At 38.5% G+C, this 19,129-nt stretch overlaps 1 protein-coding gene across 1 annotated transcript in view; it reads right to left on the reverse strand.

The window, feature by feature from the left end:
• The window catches only part of LOC134668792 (DE-cadherin), a 366,389-nt gene that overhangs the window by 62,780 nt on the left and 284,480 nt on the right, over positions 1 to 19,129 (reverse strand). The window contains exons 8-11 of the mRNA XM_063526248.1: positions 18,332 to 18,509; positions 17,713 to 18,205; positions 17,334 to 17,605; positions 16,835 to 17,119 (exon numbers count right to left, since the gene is read on the reverse strand). Of these exons, the coding sequence (XP_063382318.1) occupies positions 16,835 to 17,119; positions 17,334 to 17,605; positions 17,713 to 18,205; positions 18,332 to 18,509 (1,228 nt within the window). The remainder of the gene's footprint in view (positions 1 to 16,834; positions 17,120 to 17,333; positions 17,606 to 17,712; positions 18,206 to 18,331; positions 18,510 to 19,129) is intronic.

Here is a 19,129-nt window from a genome sequence, read left to right on the forward strand (position 1 = left end):
AATGAATGAAGCCTTGATTAAAGAGTTAGTTAAGAAGAGGGGTCATATTAAGTCGCGATTAACTAAATTTTCAGGTTATATACGCGAGTTAGCCGAAAAGTCATTGTGTGCGGCTCAGGTGACGGAACTACAACTTCGGATTGCTAAATTAGAATGTGTTTACAACACGTATGACGAGATTCAAACCAAGTTGGAGTATATGGTTGAGGACGACGAGGCCCAATTGGACGAGCGGTCTGATTTCGAGGATTTGTACTACTCGTCAGTCGCGGCGGCTAAGGAATTGGTAACCATGCATACCAAGGTCACGCCTAGCGATGGGGGTTCCGATAATAATACACGGCGTCATCCACATGTAAAATGTAAGTTACCTACCATTTCTTTACCCAAATTTGGAGGCTCGTATGATACATGGCTTGAGTTTCGCGACACATTTGATAGTTTGATTAATAATGACGACTCCATCGATAATGTAAACAAGTTTCATTATTTGCGGGCTTCATTAGAAGGCAGTGCCGCGGTAATTGTACAATCATTAGCATTGTCTAGTAGTAACTATAAGATAGCTTGGCAATTATTATGCGACAGATACAATAATAAGCGGTTATTAGTAAATAATCATATTAAGGCCATATTTAACTTAAACCCAATTACCAAGGAGTCATCGGCAGCTATTCGCCATCTTATAGACACGATATGCAAAAATATACGTGCGTTAGCGACCCTTGATGAACCAACCACCCATTGGGATCCATTATTAGTGTATATAATATGTCAAAAACTTGACAATGTTACTAGACGTGAGTGGGAGGAGTTTGTGCCTAGTTGCGAAACAATTACTTTCGATGCTATCATACATTTCCTCAGCGATCGTGCGGATCTATTGGAAACCATGGCGATGGAGGGCCCCGGACGACGCGCGTCCTGGCCGCTCGCCGCCGGCGCCGGCGCTGCCCCCGCGGCGCACGCGCGCTCCGCCGTGCGACGGGTAAAGGAAAAATGTTTCGTAGGACTAGATGAACGTGAAACCGATACTGTGAGTAGCCCACTTTTTACATATGAATGTCCATTATGTAAGCGTGGTCATTGGTTATTTGAGTGCCCCGACTTTCTCGCGTTATCCAATAAAGAACGTGCTGATAAGGTTCAAGGGATGAAAGTATGTTTGAAATGCTTAAAACCCGGGCATTTAGCGAAGTATTGTAGGCGTGGTCCGTGCAAGTCGTGTTCATTACGTCATAGCTCGCTTATACACGTGGATAAGTTGCCGTCGAAGACTCCAGTAGCAATGCCGGCGATACAAGTGACTCCCAGCAGTCCGAGCGAGCACGAGGAATGCGCACCTGAACCTGGCTGCAGTGCTAACCTAGACGTCTTGTTGCCGGCCCATCCTGTTTTACAGGGTCAAGTCATACTGTCTACTGCGCTAGTAGAAGTATATGATCGCGACGGTAAACCACATATGGCACGCGCATTTTTGGACAATGGGTCTTCACCTAATTTTATTAGAGCTGACTTTTGCAAAAAACTTAAGTTACCCATTAGGGAGGTAAATGCGTCGTTAATTGGCATTCAAAATATAAAGTCGAACGTGCATAAATTATGTGACGCAAGGTTTTCATCGTTGTTTGACAAAAGTTTTAGCATGAAAAGTTCATTTTACGTAGTTCCACAAGCTACATGCGACTTACCTTTACAAAAGGTAAATGTATCAATGCTAGGCATACCTGAACATTTAGTCTTGGCTGATCCTCAGTTCCACTCGCCGGCACCTATCGATATTCTTCTTGGTGCCGAGGTCTTTATGGAATTATTAGGTAGCAATAAAATTAAATTGGGACGAAACAAGCCCATGGTTTATGAGACCAAGCTAGGTTGGGTAGTGTCTGGTCGTAATGCGCATAATCCTAACTCTAAAAGCGTTTGTTGCAATTTTGTTCAAATTAATAATCAAGATGACGAATTGACGCGGTTTTGGAAGTTAGACGAAGCAACAATAAAACCCGCGACGGCTTATTATACCGACGATGAACGGGCTTGCGAGGAACACTTTGTTAAAAATACCTCTCGATTACCGGACGGTAGGTTTATGGTCAGGTATCCTTTAAAGCAGCCTGTATCATCGTTGGGCGATTCTTACGAACGGGCAAAACAATGTTTCTTGTCGTTAGAGCGCAGACTAGAACGGCAGCCACAATTGAAGTCTATGTACAAAGATTTTATGATCGAATACGAGACTTTGGGAGACATGTCCAAGGTTACTTCCAGTGAGATAGTAGGAAACTTCTTGCCTTTTCACGGCGTGTTACGGCTGTCTAGTCTCACGACAAAGCTCCGGGTCGTGTTTAATGCTAGTGCGCGCACGTCTACCGGAGTCACGCTGAACGACATTCAGTACGTAGGACCTACTATTCAGGACGATCTCATAGCTATCTTGTTACGGTTTAGGCAATACCGTTTTGTGTACACGGCTGACGTGGAAAAAATGTATAGGAGGATAGTCGTGCACCCTGACGATAGGTATTTGCAACAAATCATTTGGCGCAATGATCCATCTGAACCTCTGTGCATATACAAATTAAATACGGTCACTTACGGTACGGCCAGTGCTCCGTTCTTAGCTGTTAGGTGCCTTAAACAGTTATCAATGGACTGCTCGGACCCTCGACTTTCTGAAATCATTGCCCATGACTTTTACATGGATGACTTTTTGTCCGGGTCTGATACTGAGCAAGAAGCCACCAGCATTATAACTCAGGTCAGTGCGGTACTTAAAAGTGCTGGTATGAATTTACGCAAATGGCGTTCCAATGAACCTAGGCTCATAAATGAACATAGTGACGACTCTAGAAATCTAAATCTAGGCAACTTGGACGATAGTAAGACGCTAGGGCTAGGTTGGAAAAGTGGAGCCGATGTCTTGTATTTTACTATCGACTTAGGAAAAAACCCGGAAAAATTAACCAAGCAGGTTATCCTTTCCACGATAGCAAAAATATTCGACCCTTTAGGTCTTTTATCGCCAGTTGTCATTCAGGGTAAAATCTTGCTTCAGCTTTTATGGCTGTCACTAGTTTCTTGGGATGATGAAGTGCCTCAAGAGATTTCTCAAAAGTGGCATAGCATAACAATGTCTTTACCGGGATTAAACCACTTATGCATTCCCCGAAGTGTCGTAGGAATCCACGCGTCGCGAGTAGAATTCCACGTTTTTACGGATGCGTCTCAATCTGCGTACGGAGCTTGCTTGTACGTACGTACTATTACTAACACAGGAGTCGTTACTAGGTTACTCATGGCAAAAAGTAGGGTAGCTCCACTTCGGCCGGTAACTATTCCCCGAATGGAGTTATGCGGAGCTTTGATCGGAGCACAGCTCTTCCAAAAAGCACTATCATCACTTCGCATGAAAGCAGACAGTTGTACATTTTGGACCGATTCCATGATCGTGTTAGGATGGCTTAGAATGCTACCCAACCAACTCAAGGTGTTCGTACGAAATCGCGTAGCGGATATACTCGAAATCACCGGCAGTTGGCCTTGGCGACACGTACCTACTAAGGACAATCCAGCGGATCTGGTCTCACGCGGACTTGATGCGGGTTCAATTGCTGCGGCTGATATTTGGTGGAATGGCCCAGCATTCCTACGTAATGACGAAGAGGACTGGCCCAAAAATCACCACGCAAACAGGGATAGTGATGAGGTTAAGGCTGAAGTAATCACTGCTAATGTAGCAAGCGAAGCTACATTATCTCCACTATCAGAATTGAATCTTACGAAGTTTTCCAATTTTACCAAACTCAAACGCGTCACCGCTTACGTTCTACGGTTCATCAATAACACACGACCGGGTAGTGTCAGAAATTCGGGATTTCTTAACACTAAAGAACTTCATGCGGCTACGAATATTTTAGTAAAATTATCGCAGATAGAATCATTTTATTCATATGATGATGTTAAAAATAAAACCTTACTCAAAGTCAAAGACCCGCTTACAAAACTGAATCCTTTCGTGGATTCTGAAGGACTTATGCGTGTAGGCGGACGACTTAAAAACGGGCCTTTTAACTTTGATAAAAAAGCATCCAACTATCTTGCCAAAAGGGCATTTTATAACGGTGACATATTTCAATTCCGTTCACATCATTTTATTACATGCGGGACCTCAAGCCATGCTAGCATACGTAAAGTCTACCTATTGGCCAATCGGTGGTCGTACACAAGCTAGGTCCACGTATTACAAATGCGTCCTGTGCACTCGTATGCGCGGTGCAACTATAGCGCCACTTATGGGCAACTTACCCTCGCCGCGAGTAACGCCAGGCTTTCCTTTCGAGGTTGTTGGCGTAGATTATGCCGGTCCTATACTGGCTGCATCTCGAAAGGGTCGTGGTAGCCAAACCATAAAAGTATACATCGTGATCTTTGTGTGTTTTAAAACGAAATGTGTACACCTTGAGCTATGTAGTGACTTGTCTGCAGAGGGTTACATGGCGTCGTTGAAGCGATTCGTTAGTCGCCGCGGCTTACCTTCTGACATATACTCCGACAATGGAACCCAGTTTGTCGGGGCATACAATGATTTAAAGAGATTTCTTACCAGTCATGCGAAGACGTTATCTGAGTCTGCAGCCAATGACGGCATTAGGTTTCACTTTGTTCCACCATATTCACCACACTTTGGGGGTTTGTGGGAAGCCGGGGTGAAATCCACTAAACACCACTTACTTAGAGTCTTAGGTAACTGTCATCTAACCTTTGAAGAAATTTATTGCGCACTGTGTCAAATAGAGGCAATTTTAAATTCAAGGCCTCTTACTCCTTTAACCAGCGATCCTTCTGACCTGCTACCACTTACTCCAGGCCATTTTTTAATTGGACGACCACTCACAGCTCTTCCGACTCCCTGTCTGACAGAGATTCCTCCTTTGAGACTCACACGGTACCAGAGGATCGAACAATTGAGGCAACACTACTGGGTTCGCTGGTATAAAGAATATGTTTCTGAACTTCAAGAGCGAACCAAATGGAGGCAAGCCAAGGATCAACTTGCAACCGATACCATGGTCGTCGTCAAAGAACACAACCTGCCTCCAATGAAATGGAAGCTCGGCAGAATCGTTAGCGTCATCCCTGGATCTGATGGCATCAATCGTGTGGCCGACATCCGGACGTCGTCTGGGATCATTCGTCGTGCGTTCAGCAAAATATGTCCACTACCAGTCGAAAAGTAAATCTACTGTTGAAAGACCAACCTTTCAACGTGGGCGGGCATGTTGGAACGAAACGCAAGGCTTCAACAGAGACTGCGGCGAGACGGGGGCGACCTCTGTCTTAATATTCGATCTAGCTAACGCTGTGACATTGCAATTTTGAACTTGAAACAAGCAACTGATTTTTCTATTTTTTTATATGTACTTGTGTGGCAGAATAGAGTACATTTTTATTTTGAAAATTTTTTTTTATTCTGCCTGGTCCTTCTACAATCCTGAACAGTACGAAAATCAAATTCTTAGGCTGTAAAACCATTGAAAACCTTTTAACGGGCTCCTAGCCTAGTCGGCAGTGACTCTGCCTACGAAGCAGGAGGTCCCGGGTTCGAATCCTGGTAAGGACATTTATTTGTGTTTATCACTAATATTTATTCCTGAGTTATGGATGTTTTCTATTCATATATACCTCTTTGTATTATATATAGCGTTATTTAGTGCCCCAACACAAGCATTATTGAGCTTACGTGGGACTAGGTCGATCTGTGTAAAATTGTTCGATAATATTTATTTATTTAATTTATTTAAAACCTACGTTTGAAATAAAACTATGATTTCGGATTATATCGCGTGTAATAGGTACATGATGATGAATTGAAGATGTATAAGTAACTATCGCGGTAACCGAAGACAATATCGTCGGGTGACAAGCAAAAGTCACCAACTCAGCAAAGTCAATGTCAGCAAAAGTCAACTAACACCATTGAAATTATTGGACAATAAACTGTGTTACAAGTGTAATAAAGTGCTTTGTTACTTTAATTTTTTGATAGTACCTACTTAGTGACTTTTGCTTGTCACCCGACGATATTTTATATTACATTTGTTACAATATTGTATAATAAAATAACTTTTATTTTTGGGCCTTTTACACACTGATTTTCATCCGTTAGTGAGTAGGTACGGACATATAGCAAGGGTAAATGTACCTATACACGACCCATTCATCAATTGACCGAATCGATCAAATCGCCGATCTCTTTTATCCCTCGCAATTTCAACGAGAAAATCAAACGAAACGAATCTGATACGTGAACGACCGAGTTAAAAAATAAAATGTATGTATATGCAAACATCTGTATGAAAATCGTTTGGGATTCGCTTTTGAGCTTGTTTCTAGTATTTTTTTATCAATAAATTCTAAAAATTTTCACAATTTTGAAGGGTATTTTATACCTTCTAAATGGTTAACGTGACAGAACAAACAATGAAATCGACCAATACCTATATGTAGAGCAGGGATGTCGCGGATGCAGATTTTTTGACATCCGCGGATGCGGATATTTAAAGTGCGGATGTCAAAATTTCGTACTTAAAAAACGTCAAATATTAGATTTTTAGCATTTTTATTTTAAAAAAACGAAACGTTTAGTATTTGAGTAAGAATATAGGTGCGTATTATTTAATAAACAGTAACTTGGCCAACTTTTCGGGATCTAGACGATTTCGTTGTATATAATGACGAAATTACCTAGCCTTACGCCGGCGGCGCCGCCGCTAATACGTTCCTGTTATCGACTTGGTCGACATCCGCATTATGCGGATGCTCCGCATCGACTTTATGCGGATGTTGAAAGGAATGCGGATGTTCCGCGGATGCGGATGCGAATATTCGCAACATCCCTGATGTAGAGGTAGAGTAGATTGTCCCTAAAAGGGCATCTTTATCCACGCGTACTCCGAGGTTAAGCTGCGGTTTTAATCTAATAATCTTGTCTACGTGTTGGCACATTAACTAGAGGGAACATGGGACTAGGTCCTTATCATATTTATAATGTAAGTACGTATATAGAATCTCACGGACCTTGCCGCTGACATACAATTGTATATTCAAGTACCATTCTTATACATATTTCTGGCACTAATTTCCGCTACTAAAAATTGTATTAGTTACATAGAAATTAAGAGAAATAATCTCTTTGAATAGCAAATTGGTATGATGATTATTTGAATAAATGCCTATGTACCTACTGCCTACAAACTTATAAGAAATTAATGACTGAGCCTATAAGTATAGCCTACACGCACAGTAGGCATTCGTTCATGCTAAATATTATAGGTAGAAAAAACTCAGTTATATTTATACGTATTCATAAAATATCATATCATACGTAATCAGACAGAAACGGCAAAGCGTAAACAACATATTTGCCATCATCGCTGTATTCGGTTGAACAAACATTTATTAAAAAAGAAAGAAAACATGTATGTTTTCTTTATACTGAATTTTCCATGTTACATTTAAATGTATTCGATTTAGGGCGCGGGAATGGAAATTAAGCTACCCTTCCTATTGGGTCCGGCTGGAGATTGCTTCAAATAAGAAATCGAAAACGCATAGACGCAGATTACTAGATATTATAATATTATTAGATACACCATTTTCAAAATTGGATGGTGTTTAGCAATAATGTGTCAACCCACATTAAACACGCAATAAGGTGTCAACCCAAAAAAATGACGCTTAAAGTTTGTCATTTTATTGCATAATGAATGTGGGTTGACACATTTTTGCTTCACACCATCCAATTAACACCAGGGCTAGGAGCCGGTATCTTTAAAAAAACTCCGAAATAATATTTTATGCTCTTTTCGTAGGACTGAATCAATTAAGTATTTAGGTAACAAGTTAGTATTATTAGATTTTCGCATTAAAATCAAATAATAAACCAAAGAAAGAAAACGAACGTAATAATAACGGTATTTTTGTGTGGAGAAAAATACCGGAATCCGACCCCTGCATAACATATTCACTGGGTCCTTGTATTGGAAATGGGGCACTTGGCACTGAAAGTGTTAAATGTGACATTGGGAAATAACGATTATCGGAATCATGCTTTTGCTTCTGTTTTGCTAATAATAAGTACCTAATGTAGTAATAAACTTATATTATACGATCGGATATTATATCTTGATATAAAAGCAAATAATTTATGCAATCACATATCATTTCTGAATTCAATACTTCCTATGACACTTCATTCAAAGGTTAACTGGAAACAATCCCTAAACGATTCACATCATTCTGATTTTCGTCGCACTTTTGCTATTTGACAGGCAATCTTGTATACTGTAGTTATGTGCTTGGGATACGGTGGGACAAAGTAACAAATAACAGTTCGAGAATTTAATTTCCTGAAAGTGACATATCTGTTACATTATTAATATCTGTGTTAATAGGTGTATTGGGGAATAAGGTGACCACTGGGTAATGCCCAATGAGGCGATTCTTGATAAAATGGAAATTATGTTCAACAGGGAAATCAGAGCTAACGGGAAAATTGTAGTGCTTTAGTTCTACCCTCCCCGTCTGAATTTATGTAACGCCATTTCGCTGGAATGGTCGCTAGTGGCATGTTGGGTATCATAATCTGGTAAAAAGGTTTTTATGGGCCTTCCTTGGCCTTGTGTCCTAAATATGCATACAGTTTTCGCTTTAATACGGTTGGAATAAGGTGCAAGACGTAAAACAATGTAAAGATGTTGGCTGCGTGAATTATATAAATATATACGTTTTATCTTTTGTATTAAGAATGAGTAAAACTAGTATTATTTGGCAGGCTATTCTTGCAGATAATAAATAAGCTAAAATGTTGTGTATGTGGGGCTCGATTATAAACCGATTTAATAAAATTATACATAATATTTGAGATTAAACTTCAAATTATGTTACGTAACGAGTAATTATAAAATAAAACCTACTATGGATACCTAATTGAGGCCCGATAACATTATTAACATTTGAATTTTTGATTTCACGGGCCTATACTCGTAAATCCCGATCTTTTGATAGGCTTGCATGGGGATAGGGATAGATAGATCCAACACGTAGAGGCCCTTTGGAGAGCTTTAATGTAATGTAGAGCCTGCTGGAACCCGTTCACAAGTGCAACGATAGATACATTTGAATTATGTACCTATTCATGTTAGTATAAGCCACAAGTTAAATGTCTAGTGTATAAGATCTTCTTTCGTAAAAAAAATCCCATCAAAAACATAAATGTAAAAAAGGAGAGCCAAGTTCAATACAAAAATTATGCTTGGCTGTGGGGTTCGCCGCAAAAAGAATGGAGATTTAAATGAGTGCCAAGTTCTATGCAAAATCCAAATATGTATTTATAGGAACAAAATAACATTATAAACAAGTATTAAACTCTATTTCTTTGCTTTATTGGATACCTATAACAATTGCTGTTATTTAAAAAAAATGTGAGATCTTAAAGTAGGTTAGATTTGACTTGGCCAGTTTTCATTACATCAGTCATTTTATAAAGTTATTCAACATATGTATAATTCTGATAAAAACTGGCCAAGCCAAATCTAACCTACTTTAAGATCTCACATTTTTTTTAAATAACAGCAATTGTTATAGGTATCCAATAAAGCAAAGAAATAGAGTTTAATACTTGTTTATAATGTTATTTTGTTCCTATAAATACATATTTGGATTTTGCATAGAACTTGGCACTCATTTAAATCTCCATTCTTTTTGCGGCGAACCCCACAGCCAAGCATAATTTTTGTATTGAACTTGGCTCTCCTTTTTTACATTTATGTTTTTGATGGGATATCAATACTTTTTGTAAAGAAAACTAGGCAGGTATTGACATTTAATATTTTTTCTTGTGTTTCCGCTGCATGTTTTTTACTTCTGTTCTTTGTATTAATTATGTGGTGCCGCGCGCCGCCAACGACACACCGTTGGCCGGTTGTTTAGCGCGTATTACAGGTTTTTTGTATGGGGACCCCCCCTATTTTTTAACTTTTATTTATTTTTAGATTTTTTCCTACGCTTACACACAATTACCGAGCTGGATTCCAAATTTCATCCTTCTAGGTCATCTGGAAGTAGGTTAGGTTTAGGTACTATATGTCAGTCACAATAAAAAAGAAATTTGTATGGGAACCCCCCCTATTTATTAACTTTTTTTTGTTTTTAGATTTTTTCCTACGCTTACACACAATAACCGAGCTGGATTCCAAATTTCATCCTTCTAGGTCATCTGGAAGTAGGTTAGGTTTAGGTACTTATATGTCAGTCACAATAAAAAATGGTTTTTTTGTATGGGGACCCCCCCTATTTTATAACTTTTTTTAATTTTTAGATTTTTTCCTACGCTTTCACACAATAACTGAGCTGGATTCCAAATTTCATCCTTCTAGGTCATCTGGAAGTAGGTTAGGTTTAGGTACTTATATGTCAGTCACAATAAAAAATGGTTTTTTTTGTATGGGGACCCCCCCTATTTTATAACTTTTTTTAATTTTTAGATTTTTTCCTACGCTTTCACACAATAACTGAGCTGGATTCCAAATTTCATCCTTCTAGGTCATCTGGAAGTAGGTTAGGTTTAGGTACTATAGGTATGTCAGTCAGTCTTAAAATTTACGACTTTTTGACCTTCATATCTTTATAACCGTTTGAGCTAGCTTCATGAAATTTGGGCTTCTAGATGTCCTTATGGATATAATTAAACACACGTAGTTTTATGTGTTTACGTTAAAGATGTTTTGAGTTATAGAAGGGTCAAAAGTGGCACCAAGTGGTTCGTGTAATATTACACTTGGCGCTGGCTAGCCAGTTCCTTTGCTTGAACTTGGCTTGACACGCTGCCGCGTGTCTAGATATGGTGCTGTATGAATATATGGTTTTTGCAATAAACGTTTTTCTATTCTATTCTATTATGTATTTGTATAGAAATCGAAGTGGGAGTTGGAAGGGGTAGACCTCGGCGGACTTTCTCTGATCAAATCGGGGAAAGCCTGAAGAAAGGCCAGGTCAAGAGCACCCTAAACCGACGAGCGTGTATGAGGAATGTTATGAAAGTGAAGGAAGCGAAAGAGGTATTTCAGGATCGTAGCAAGTGGAAATCCGTGGTCTCTGCCTACCCCTCCGGGAAATAGGCGTGATTATATGTATTTGTATGGGGGTAATATCTAACCCCAAAGGGCTATTGCATTTCGCCCGAAACTAAACACACATAATGTGTTACATTGCAACTTCCTTGACCTGGTGTTAAGTTAACATGATATTATAGTACCCCTGAGTACGAACCTATTAAACTAACTATAGGTAAGTATACCCAAGTCGCTGTACGTACACGTACACCAGTTTGAACATTACGAATAACTTCCTAATTTCACGAGACACATGGTAACAACAACACTCCTAACTGTACATGTGGACCTTATTACAAAAGGCATAAGGTCCACCTATGTACAGTTAACAATGTGGGCGACGGTATAAACCTGTGTTGTGTGTATTTAGATAAAGACCCTGCAAAGAGACTTCTATACACCTACTTCTCTACATACTCTAGACATAAGGTAAACGTACTAGTGCTCGACATGATGCTAATGCCCAATAGATGACACCTTGATGTCACCTCTAAAGACAATGACTTAAGTTTTAAGATGACATGTACTGAGACCGCGTCGAGCATCAGTACGTTTACCTTACTTCTATTGTCAAAATTATAGAACTGACAAAACGATCTACACTATTCTACACATGCACAACAACTTAATCACCCGAAAACTGAAAATTCCCTTCTAACTCGATTTAAACCAAAATTCATTTTTCATCTGCCGCAGCAGCATTATTCAACCAGCCTATTAGTTAACCCTAGTTGATACCATCATGACACTGAATAGGTACATATAATCCGGTCAAAATGTACACCAGTAAACAGTCGAGCAGTTTGTATGGAAATTACAATATCAGTGGGACGTCAAGCGGCGATGTACGATGCGGAAATGTCCAAAACTGTATACTTTGCTAATACGTATTGTACGAGGGATGTATTCTAGTTTAAAATATTATAATTGAATATAAATGTCTCGATGAAATGACCTTTTTAGAGTTTCCTTAAGTAACCTATGTTCAATTTGAAAATGAAAATCACATCAATTAAGATAATCATTAAAAAACAGAAAAAGTACGGGCATGTGACGCGGAGATATGAAAGTAATATGACGAGAAACGTTTTAGGAATGAATGTGGAAAGTAAGAAGAGATGACGCGCGACAAAGAAGTATGTACGTATAGTTCGTTTTTTTTAGCATTAGAAAGAACTCCACAGAAGCAAGCGTGCAGTTTTTATCAGGCTCTTTAATTGTTAATAATTATTGAATTACCTAATGTAGCATGGTCAATACATATAATTTACTTCAAATAATTACCGCTAAAAGTGCCGGATTTGGAACCACAAGCTTACTTCTGCGAAGTTCTTTCTAATGCTAAAAAAAACGGACTATAGAGGTATGGACCCTAAGCAGGCGTGGCTCACTCCGCGATTTCGTCGCTTTGCTACTGGTAGCTAAAACTTCGACCTTAATTTTGGGGTTTGCCAACCTGTGGCTGTCGCCACCTAGCGGCTATACCTGTGCTGATCGTGACAGACGCGTTTTGTTATAGAGAGTGAGTCTTCTGTACCTAGTACTATTATTTATTCTGTGTCCTAAGTAAATGGGACAAAGGCAAGCGAATGATGAATTTAAAAAATGAATATCTATATTTATATTAAGCATCAAAAGTGAGCTGTTTGAAAAGACTAGCCATGTATGATAATGTATGATGTTTTATATAGCTTAGGTCAGGTGTATTAGCCCTCGACTCGACCTACAATATTCCATTTTCCTAGTATTCATCTTGTTGCCTAACAATATTTGCTACCACAGCGGTACGAATGTCGTTCGTTATCAAACATCCATTTCCCGGAATACTCGCTTTAACTTTACGAAGGCAAATCACGTCAGTGGTGCCGATGATTTGTTCCCGCGATATCGAAATATCACAGTACAGGGACAAGGACAGTAGTCTACTTTCAAACATTTCGCTATTCATGGTCGCTAGGTACATTACCTACAAACATGAGCGAAATGCACGCGGAAATGATAAAATTATTAACATTTAGATATCATTTTGTTGACAAAGTGTATGTTCGAATTGGCCTATGTAACTTACACCATGAGTTGTATTTTGCGCTCGGCCTGTGGCATATGCCTATGTTTGAATGTTTTACATGTAAATGATCCAATCTATATTCTTTGTATAATTTTTTTTAGCAAAACAAATAAAACTAGACATTGATATGACGTTACTTAAATGTTCATACTAAGTTTCATGACATTTCCGCATGTTTTCGAATGAGAGCGTAACATCGATTAAATGTTGTGCTGTTTTTGGGCATTGAGTTTGTGACTCGTACTCGTATATCGTCGGTGCGAATAAAAAAATGCTGTTTTTTTACGATGTTTTGATTTTGGCATATTTGAATTCCTTTTTCAATTTCCCGTCGACTCACATAAATATTTTTGTTATATATTTATTAGTTTTGAAAATAACAATTCCGCTATGTGAACACAGAACAACATTTGTACAAAAAAAAATAGAATAGAAACAAAAAAAATAGCTATGTGATTTTTAGCACATTAAATGCCTTGTTTTCCATCGAGGGTGATGGCGATAATGTTGCACATGGCGATTTACTGTAGAATGGATTACCCGACATATACCCTAAAATCGCTATGTATGATATCTCTCGTACTATGTTACTATGGCAACAAAACGCTATGTGTACAAACTTCATACATGACGATTTTAAGTGAACCAAATTTAAGTCGCTATGTAACAAAATTTTGGTTAAAATAATAATACTGTAAAAAATTATGAAAAAAACTGTTTATTTCTATTAGAAAAAAAATACAGGTGCAACAAACATATTACAAACAGGAAAATAAACAGTTGTTTTGTCTCCTGAAAAGTAGCTTAAAAATACATGGTGATTTTATTTATTCGCACCGACGATATAAAGATAGACTACTCTGTACATTTAAATCTACTCTGACAATATCGCCTAGACAGCACGAGCTCAATTGATATTGAAGGTGATTTTCGACAATTTTCGCGTTTCATGGCTTTATAAGACGTCGTTTTGCGTATTTGAGACGTGTTCATGCAAATTAAGCTTTATTATCTAGTTTATTAAAGCCGATTTTATCTGAACGAGTAACAGATATGCATAGGTATCTATAGATATCAATATTAAGGCTGTAGCGGGTTTAAGATACGTTAAGGCCAACCTTCACCGATCATGCCTACCGAATGAAAATGAGAGAGAATGGAGTTATGTGGATGTTCATGTTAGAATTCACAGCTAGCTCTTGTTCTCAATAAGGGTTCCACAAATTACGTCACAGCAACATAAAATTTAGTTTATGGATGACCCCCAATTTCGGTAAAGGTACTGTCATCAAATAACAGACGCAGTGTTATTTAAAGTGTTTTGTTTCAAAACAATATCAAGCGAACATGTCAATAACATATTTTAACGCCAAATGCAATATATAGTGTGTCAACACCAAATTTTCCATTTTCCTACCCTCGTCACAGGGATTTACCGACAGACACACAGACTAGACGTTAAATTATGAATCTGTATCGTGTAACACATAATATTGACTTGTGTTGGCAGGATCGGAACGGAAATAATAAATTAGTTTGTGTGACAAGATTGATACGTAAATTAAATCCCGTTTTATACACTGAAACAAATGTCATATACTAATCAAAAAGTGACCAAGACTAAGGCTTGCGTTGTGGGTACTCAGAAAACGATATATGTATATATATGTTTTTGACAATGGGGCTTTAATTCCAGGGCTTGATTTTCCTCGCTAAACTGAGCTACTTTTACTATGGGACCAACCGTAAAATCGGGGAAAGTTTTTTGGCTTTTCCATAGAAAACGTCGACATCTGATCAGACAAAATGTATGAAAACGTAAAAAAAATTTTCGGGATTTCGGAGTTGGAGCCATAATAAAAGTAGCTCAATTTAGCGAGTAGAATCGAGCCCTGGATTTAAAGCCCGATGGTCAGTAACACCCTGTATATGATTACGATACACATAGAAAACACCCCTGACTCAGGAAAATATATCTGTGCTCATCATATAAATAAATGCCCTTACCAGGATTCCAACCCAGGACCATCGGGTACTACCCAATTTTTCAGTTTCGAAAAAATAAACAAAAATGCTCAACGTATGACGATTTCGATTTGAATTACAATGACATGTTTTTATTCAGCGTTCATACAATAATGAACTCAAATTTGAGTTACGTTAATATTTGATGATTCTGACAGCAACTAACGATAAGAATGTCTAGACTTGTATTCGTGTTATGACTAGGTTAAAACTATTAGTTTAGAACTTTAGACTGAAGTCGTAACTTTAAATAAATAAACAGAAACTTGTTTCACTTGTTTTCAAATTTTCACTTAAATATTCTGAGATGTTTTTCAATGTCTAAATCGATTTTCTCGGTAAAATGTCTTAGTTTTTGTATTTCGAACTCAAACAATGTAAGAACTGCAATATCACCAGAAGCAACGTGTTTCACAAGCCGAACGTTCTACCTCCAAGCCTATTCCGGAAACTGTTGCGAATTTTAGCCTATAAATCATTTCGAAGCAGCATAACACGTTGATTAAAATTTTGCCCCAAATTCGGATATTAGTTAGGGGAACACGCGAAACTACACTGATTCGGCTTCGTTAGCGCGTGAACCTGATAACGCTCTTAATCGACTATTCAGTTTATGAGATCCTGGCCCACAAAACAACCTATAGGCCTTCTAAAACATACACACATACGACCTTTTACAAAGCTAAGTATGCTCGCTTTTGACTCAATGTCCATTTTAGTAACCGAAAATTAAATCTCGTAATCATTTATTGATTTCAAGTTGCGAAATGAAGAAGCGGTTGCTTAAAAGTTTGTCCGAAAACCATAACAAACTCCAGGGAATAAGGAAAATGGACTTCCTATTGAGAGACTTATCGTTATTTTCCTTCTTTATCCCCGGATGAAGTTAAGCGTCCAAAATACCCTTAAGTCGACCTTACGGAAGCGTGAAACCAAATCCCTATCGACGGGTAAATTTGCATAAAAAATTGACAGGCCCCAACAACGCTGGCACAATCGCTCTTAATCGTGAAACCCGAGAATTTGAAAGCGCAGGGAACGGTGTACGATGACTTGAGGTCGAGTTTTTGTCCCTTTTGTCTTATAGTAAAGGTAAGCCGGGTGACTGTTCAAACGAACGTGACCTAAATACTGACCAAGATCCCCAAACGAATTGCAATCTTAACATCTTTGTTTTAAGATCTTCAATCGGGAAACCTAAAATGCGAATTCTTAGTGGAACTTCAAGGACTAGTACCAATTCAACTCTAAGGAATAGCTCATTGCGTATTATTTTTACAGTGCTCTCGTAAACCTGGCTAAATGTACACGCACTAAAATTCTACCGCAAGAGGGTTCAGTTCTGATGGCTCCATTGAAATTTATTGATAGCAATTCTTTTAAAATTGTCTATAAAGCGGGTTGAACGAGTGAAATTTCATGTTCTTTAGTGAATAAGAGGTAAAGCGAATTGAATGCCGATATTGATGGATCAATTAGTTTGGTTCTTTCGTCGGATTAATAACGTTTCCTTTAACCTGGTATTACAAATATTGTTGATTTGGAGTAACTATATGATTGTTGTACTTACATTAGTCAGGAAGGGTGCGTTGTCGTTGATATCCGTCAACTGCAGAATGACTTCTGTGGTCGATCTCAAGCTGTCTGAGCCGAGTTTGCCACCTTGGTCAGCAGCCACTATGAGGACCTGCCAGGTTGAATACCCGGTAGGAGGGTCCCGGTCCAAAGGCTTCGTCAGTCGAAGGCATCCATCATCGTCGATTTTGAGAAACTCCTTTTGTTCGTGTTTTACTAAAGAATAATGGATGTTTTGGGGAGCATTACGGTCTTTGATATCTGGATCGTATGCCTCAACCTGTTGAAGAAATATTACATTAATTACAGTCATAATGTATGACTAATATTGCTCCTAATTCGGTATTTCTGTGCTATAATCATTATTGCGATCGCGGCTGCCGCTTTCGTATCCAACTAACGCGTCATCTGAGAAAGTTCCGCTGTCTTGAATCGTTACGGCTGCTTAAATCATTGACGTTTAAGGCCAATGATACTAACACCAAGTTACTAACCTTAACCATACATCCTTCATACAACTTCTCTTCTTCAATGGTCTTCGAATAATTGGCTACGAATATAGGCGGGTTGTCGTTCAAGTTTTCGATATTGATAATAACTTTCGCGTAGTCTTCGTACAGGCCGTCGAAAGCGCGAACATCCAGACTGTAGCTGGTAATGTTTTCGTAGTCGAGTTTGTTGTTCACTCTTATTTCGCCTGTGATGGGGCTGATCACGAAAGCATCGTAGGTGTTGCCGGCGACGATGCTGAAGGAGACATTGGAAGCTGAAAACAAAAATACTAAGTTAATACTTTGTCCGAACAAAAAAAACAGATCCAAACTTATCAAGGGAGTTTGTAAATGCTATGTGAAGATGGTGTCTAAACCTTACCTGAATCTTTGTCTACCGTCGCAACTTGTGTTACCAACACGTTAATATTTGCGTTTTCCGCTATCGACTCAGCAATATAAGTATCTTGTGTAAAGTGAGGCGGATTGTCGTTTTTATCTGCTATCTCTATCCTAAACACTTGTTGGCCAGAATTGTGTTTCCCAGGAATCAGAGCTGATTCAGAATTGTCAGTGGCAATAATCTTAATATTGTAATATGTTTGTTCTTCTCTATCGAACTCTTTCAATGTGGTGATGTTGCCAGTGATACTGTCAATGGAGAAAGGGTCTGAAGGATCGGCAAGTTCGTAAGTCACTTGATTGTTTGCTGAAGTACCGTCAGCGTCAAAAGCTCTGACTTGCATAACGGGTGTGCCTGGTGGTTCGTTTTCTAGAACACTCCCTGATCTTACTTCACTGAATATAGGAATGTTATCGTTTACATCTTCTACTTCTATTTGAATTATAGTTTCTGCCGCTAAGTTATAATTATTCTGGAAAGAAAAAAAAACAAATTATTTGGATTTTTCTTTAGAACTTTTCATACAAAATTAACACTGACAGTATCATATGTTTCAACTGAGCCAATGTTTCAAATGCTGAAATTCTTAAATATTTACCTGTACTCTCACTGTTAAAGTATAATCTGTAATTTTTTCGAAGTCTAAATGGTTCCCCAGCTTAATATAAGCTGTGTCGGCTTCAGACTCTAATACGAACGTATGCCATTTGTTCGTCTGTTCAGTCTGACCCATCACAAGTTCAAACAGAAGTTTCTTCTCTTCGGGAATATTTGAACTGCAATAAAAAAATATTCAAAATAGTTATCGACTATTGAATTGAAATCCATCATTCGGAAGTAGGTATCACTGTCAAATGAAACATCTAAAGGCGGGATTCCACCAGTGTGCGGTACTGTGCGGTACTGGTTGAATCCCGCCCTAAGGCATACTATTTATAAAAAATAACTTGCGATTGTTAATTTAATAATATATGCTTTGTGTGACTGATGTATCACAATGACGGTGGGCACCAAAACCATGTTAACTTAATATATTTATTTCTACCTAAATAGGTAATATTCGTATAGTCGACGTGAAAGATGTTTACATTTTTCGCCTTATTACAAAGGGGTAAGGTGCATAAGCGAAAACATATATTTGACGTAGACTGTACCGACATTCGAAAAACTGTCATCGTTAAAAACTTTTCCCATCTTAAGCCACTAGACATGTGTAAGTAATGCTCGTAATATCACAAATGAGATATCTCTCGAACACGTAATATGCCATTACTCGTCACTCCGAGAAATCAACCATTACTTCAAACATTACGCATCACGCGAGCCGAGCGCCGAGCGCGCGACCACGCGAGCGCCAACGACCGGCCGAAGCGCGCGAAATGGATTCAATTCCACT

The sequence above is a fragment of the Cydia fagiglandana genome, chromosome 1 (assembly GCF_963556715.1).
Source record: "Cydia fagiglandana chromosome 1, ilCydFagi1.1, whole genome shotgun sequence".
Taxonomy (NCBI): Eukaryota; Metazoa; Arthropoda; class Insecta; order Lepidoptera; family Tortricidae; genus Cydia; species Cydia fagiglandana.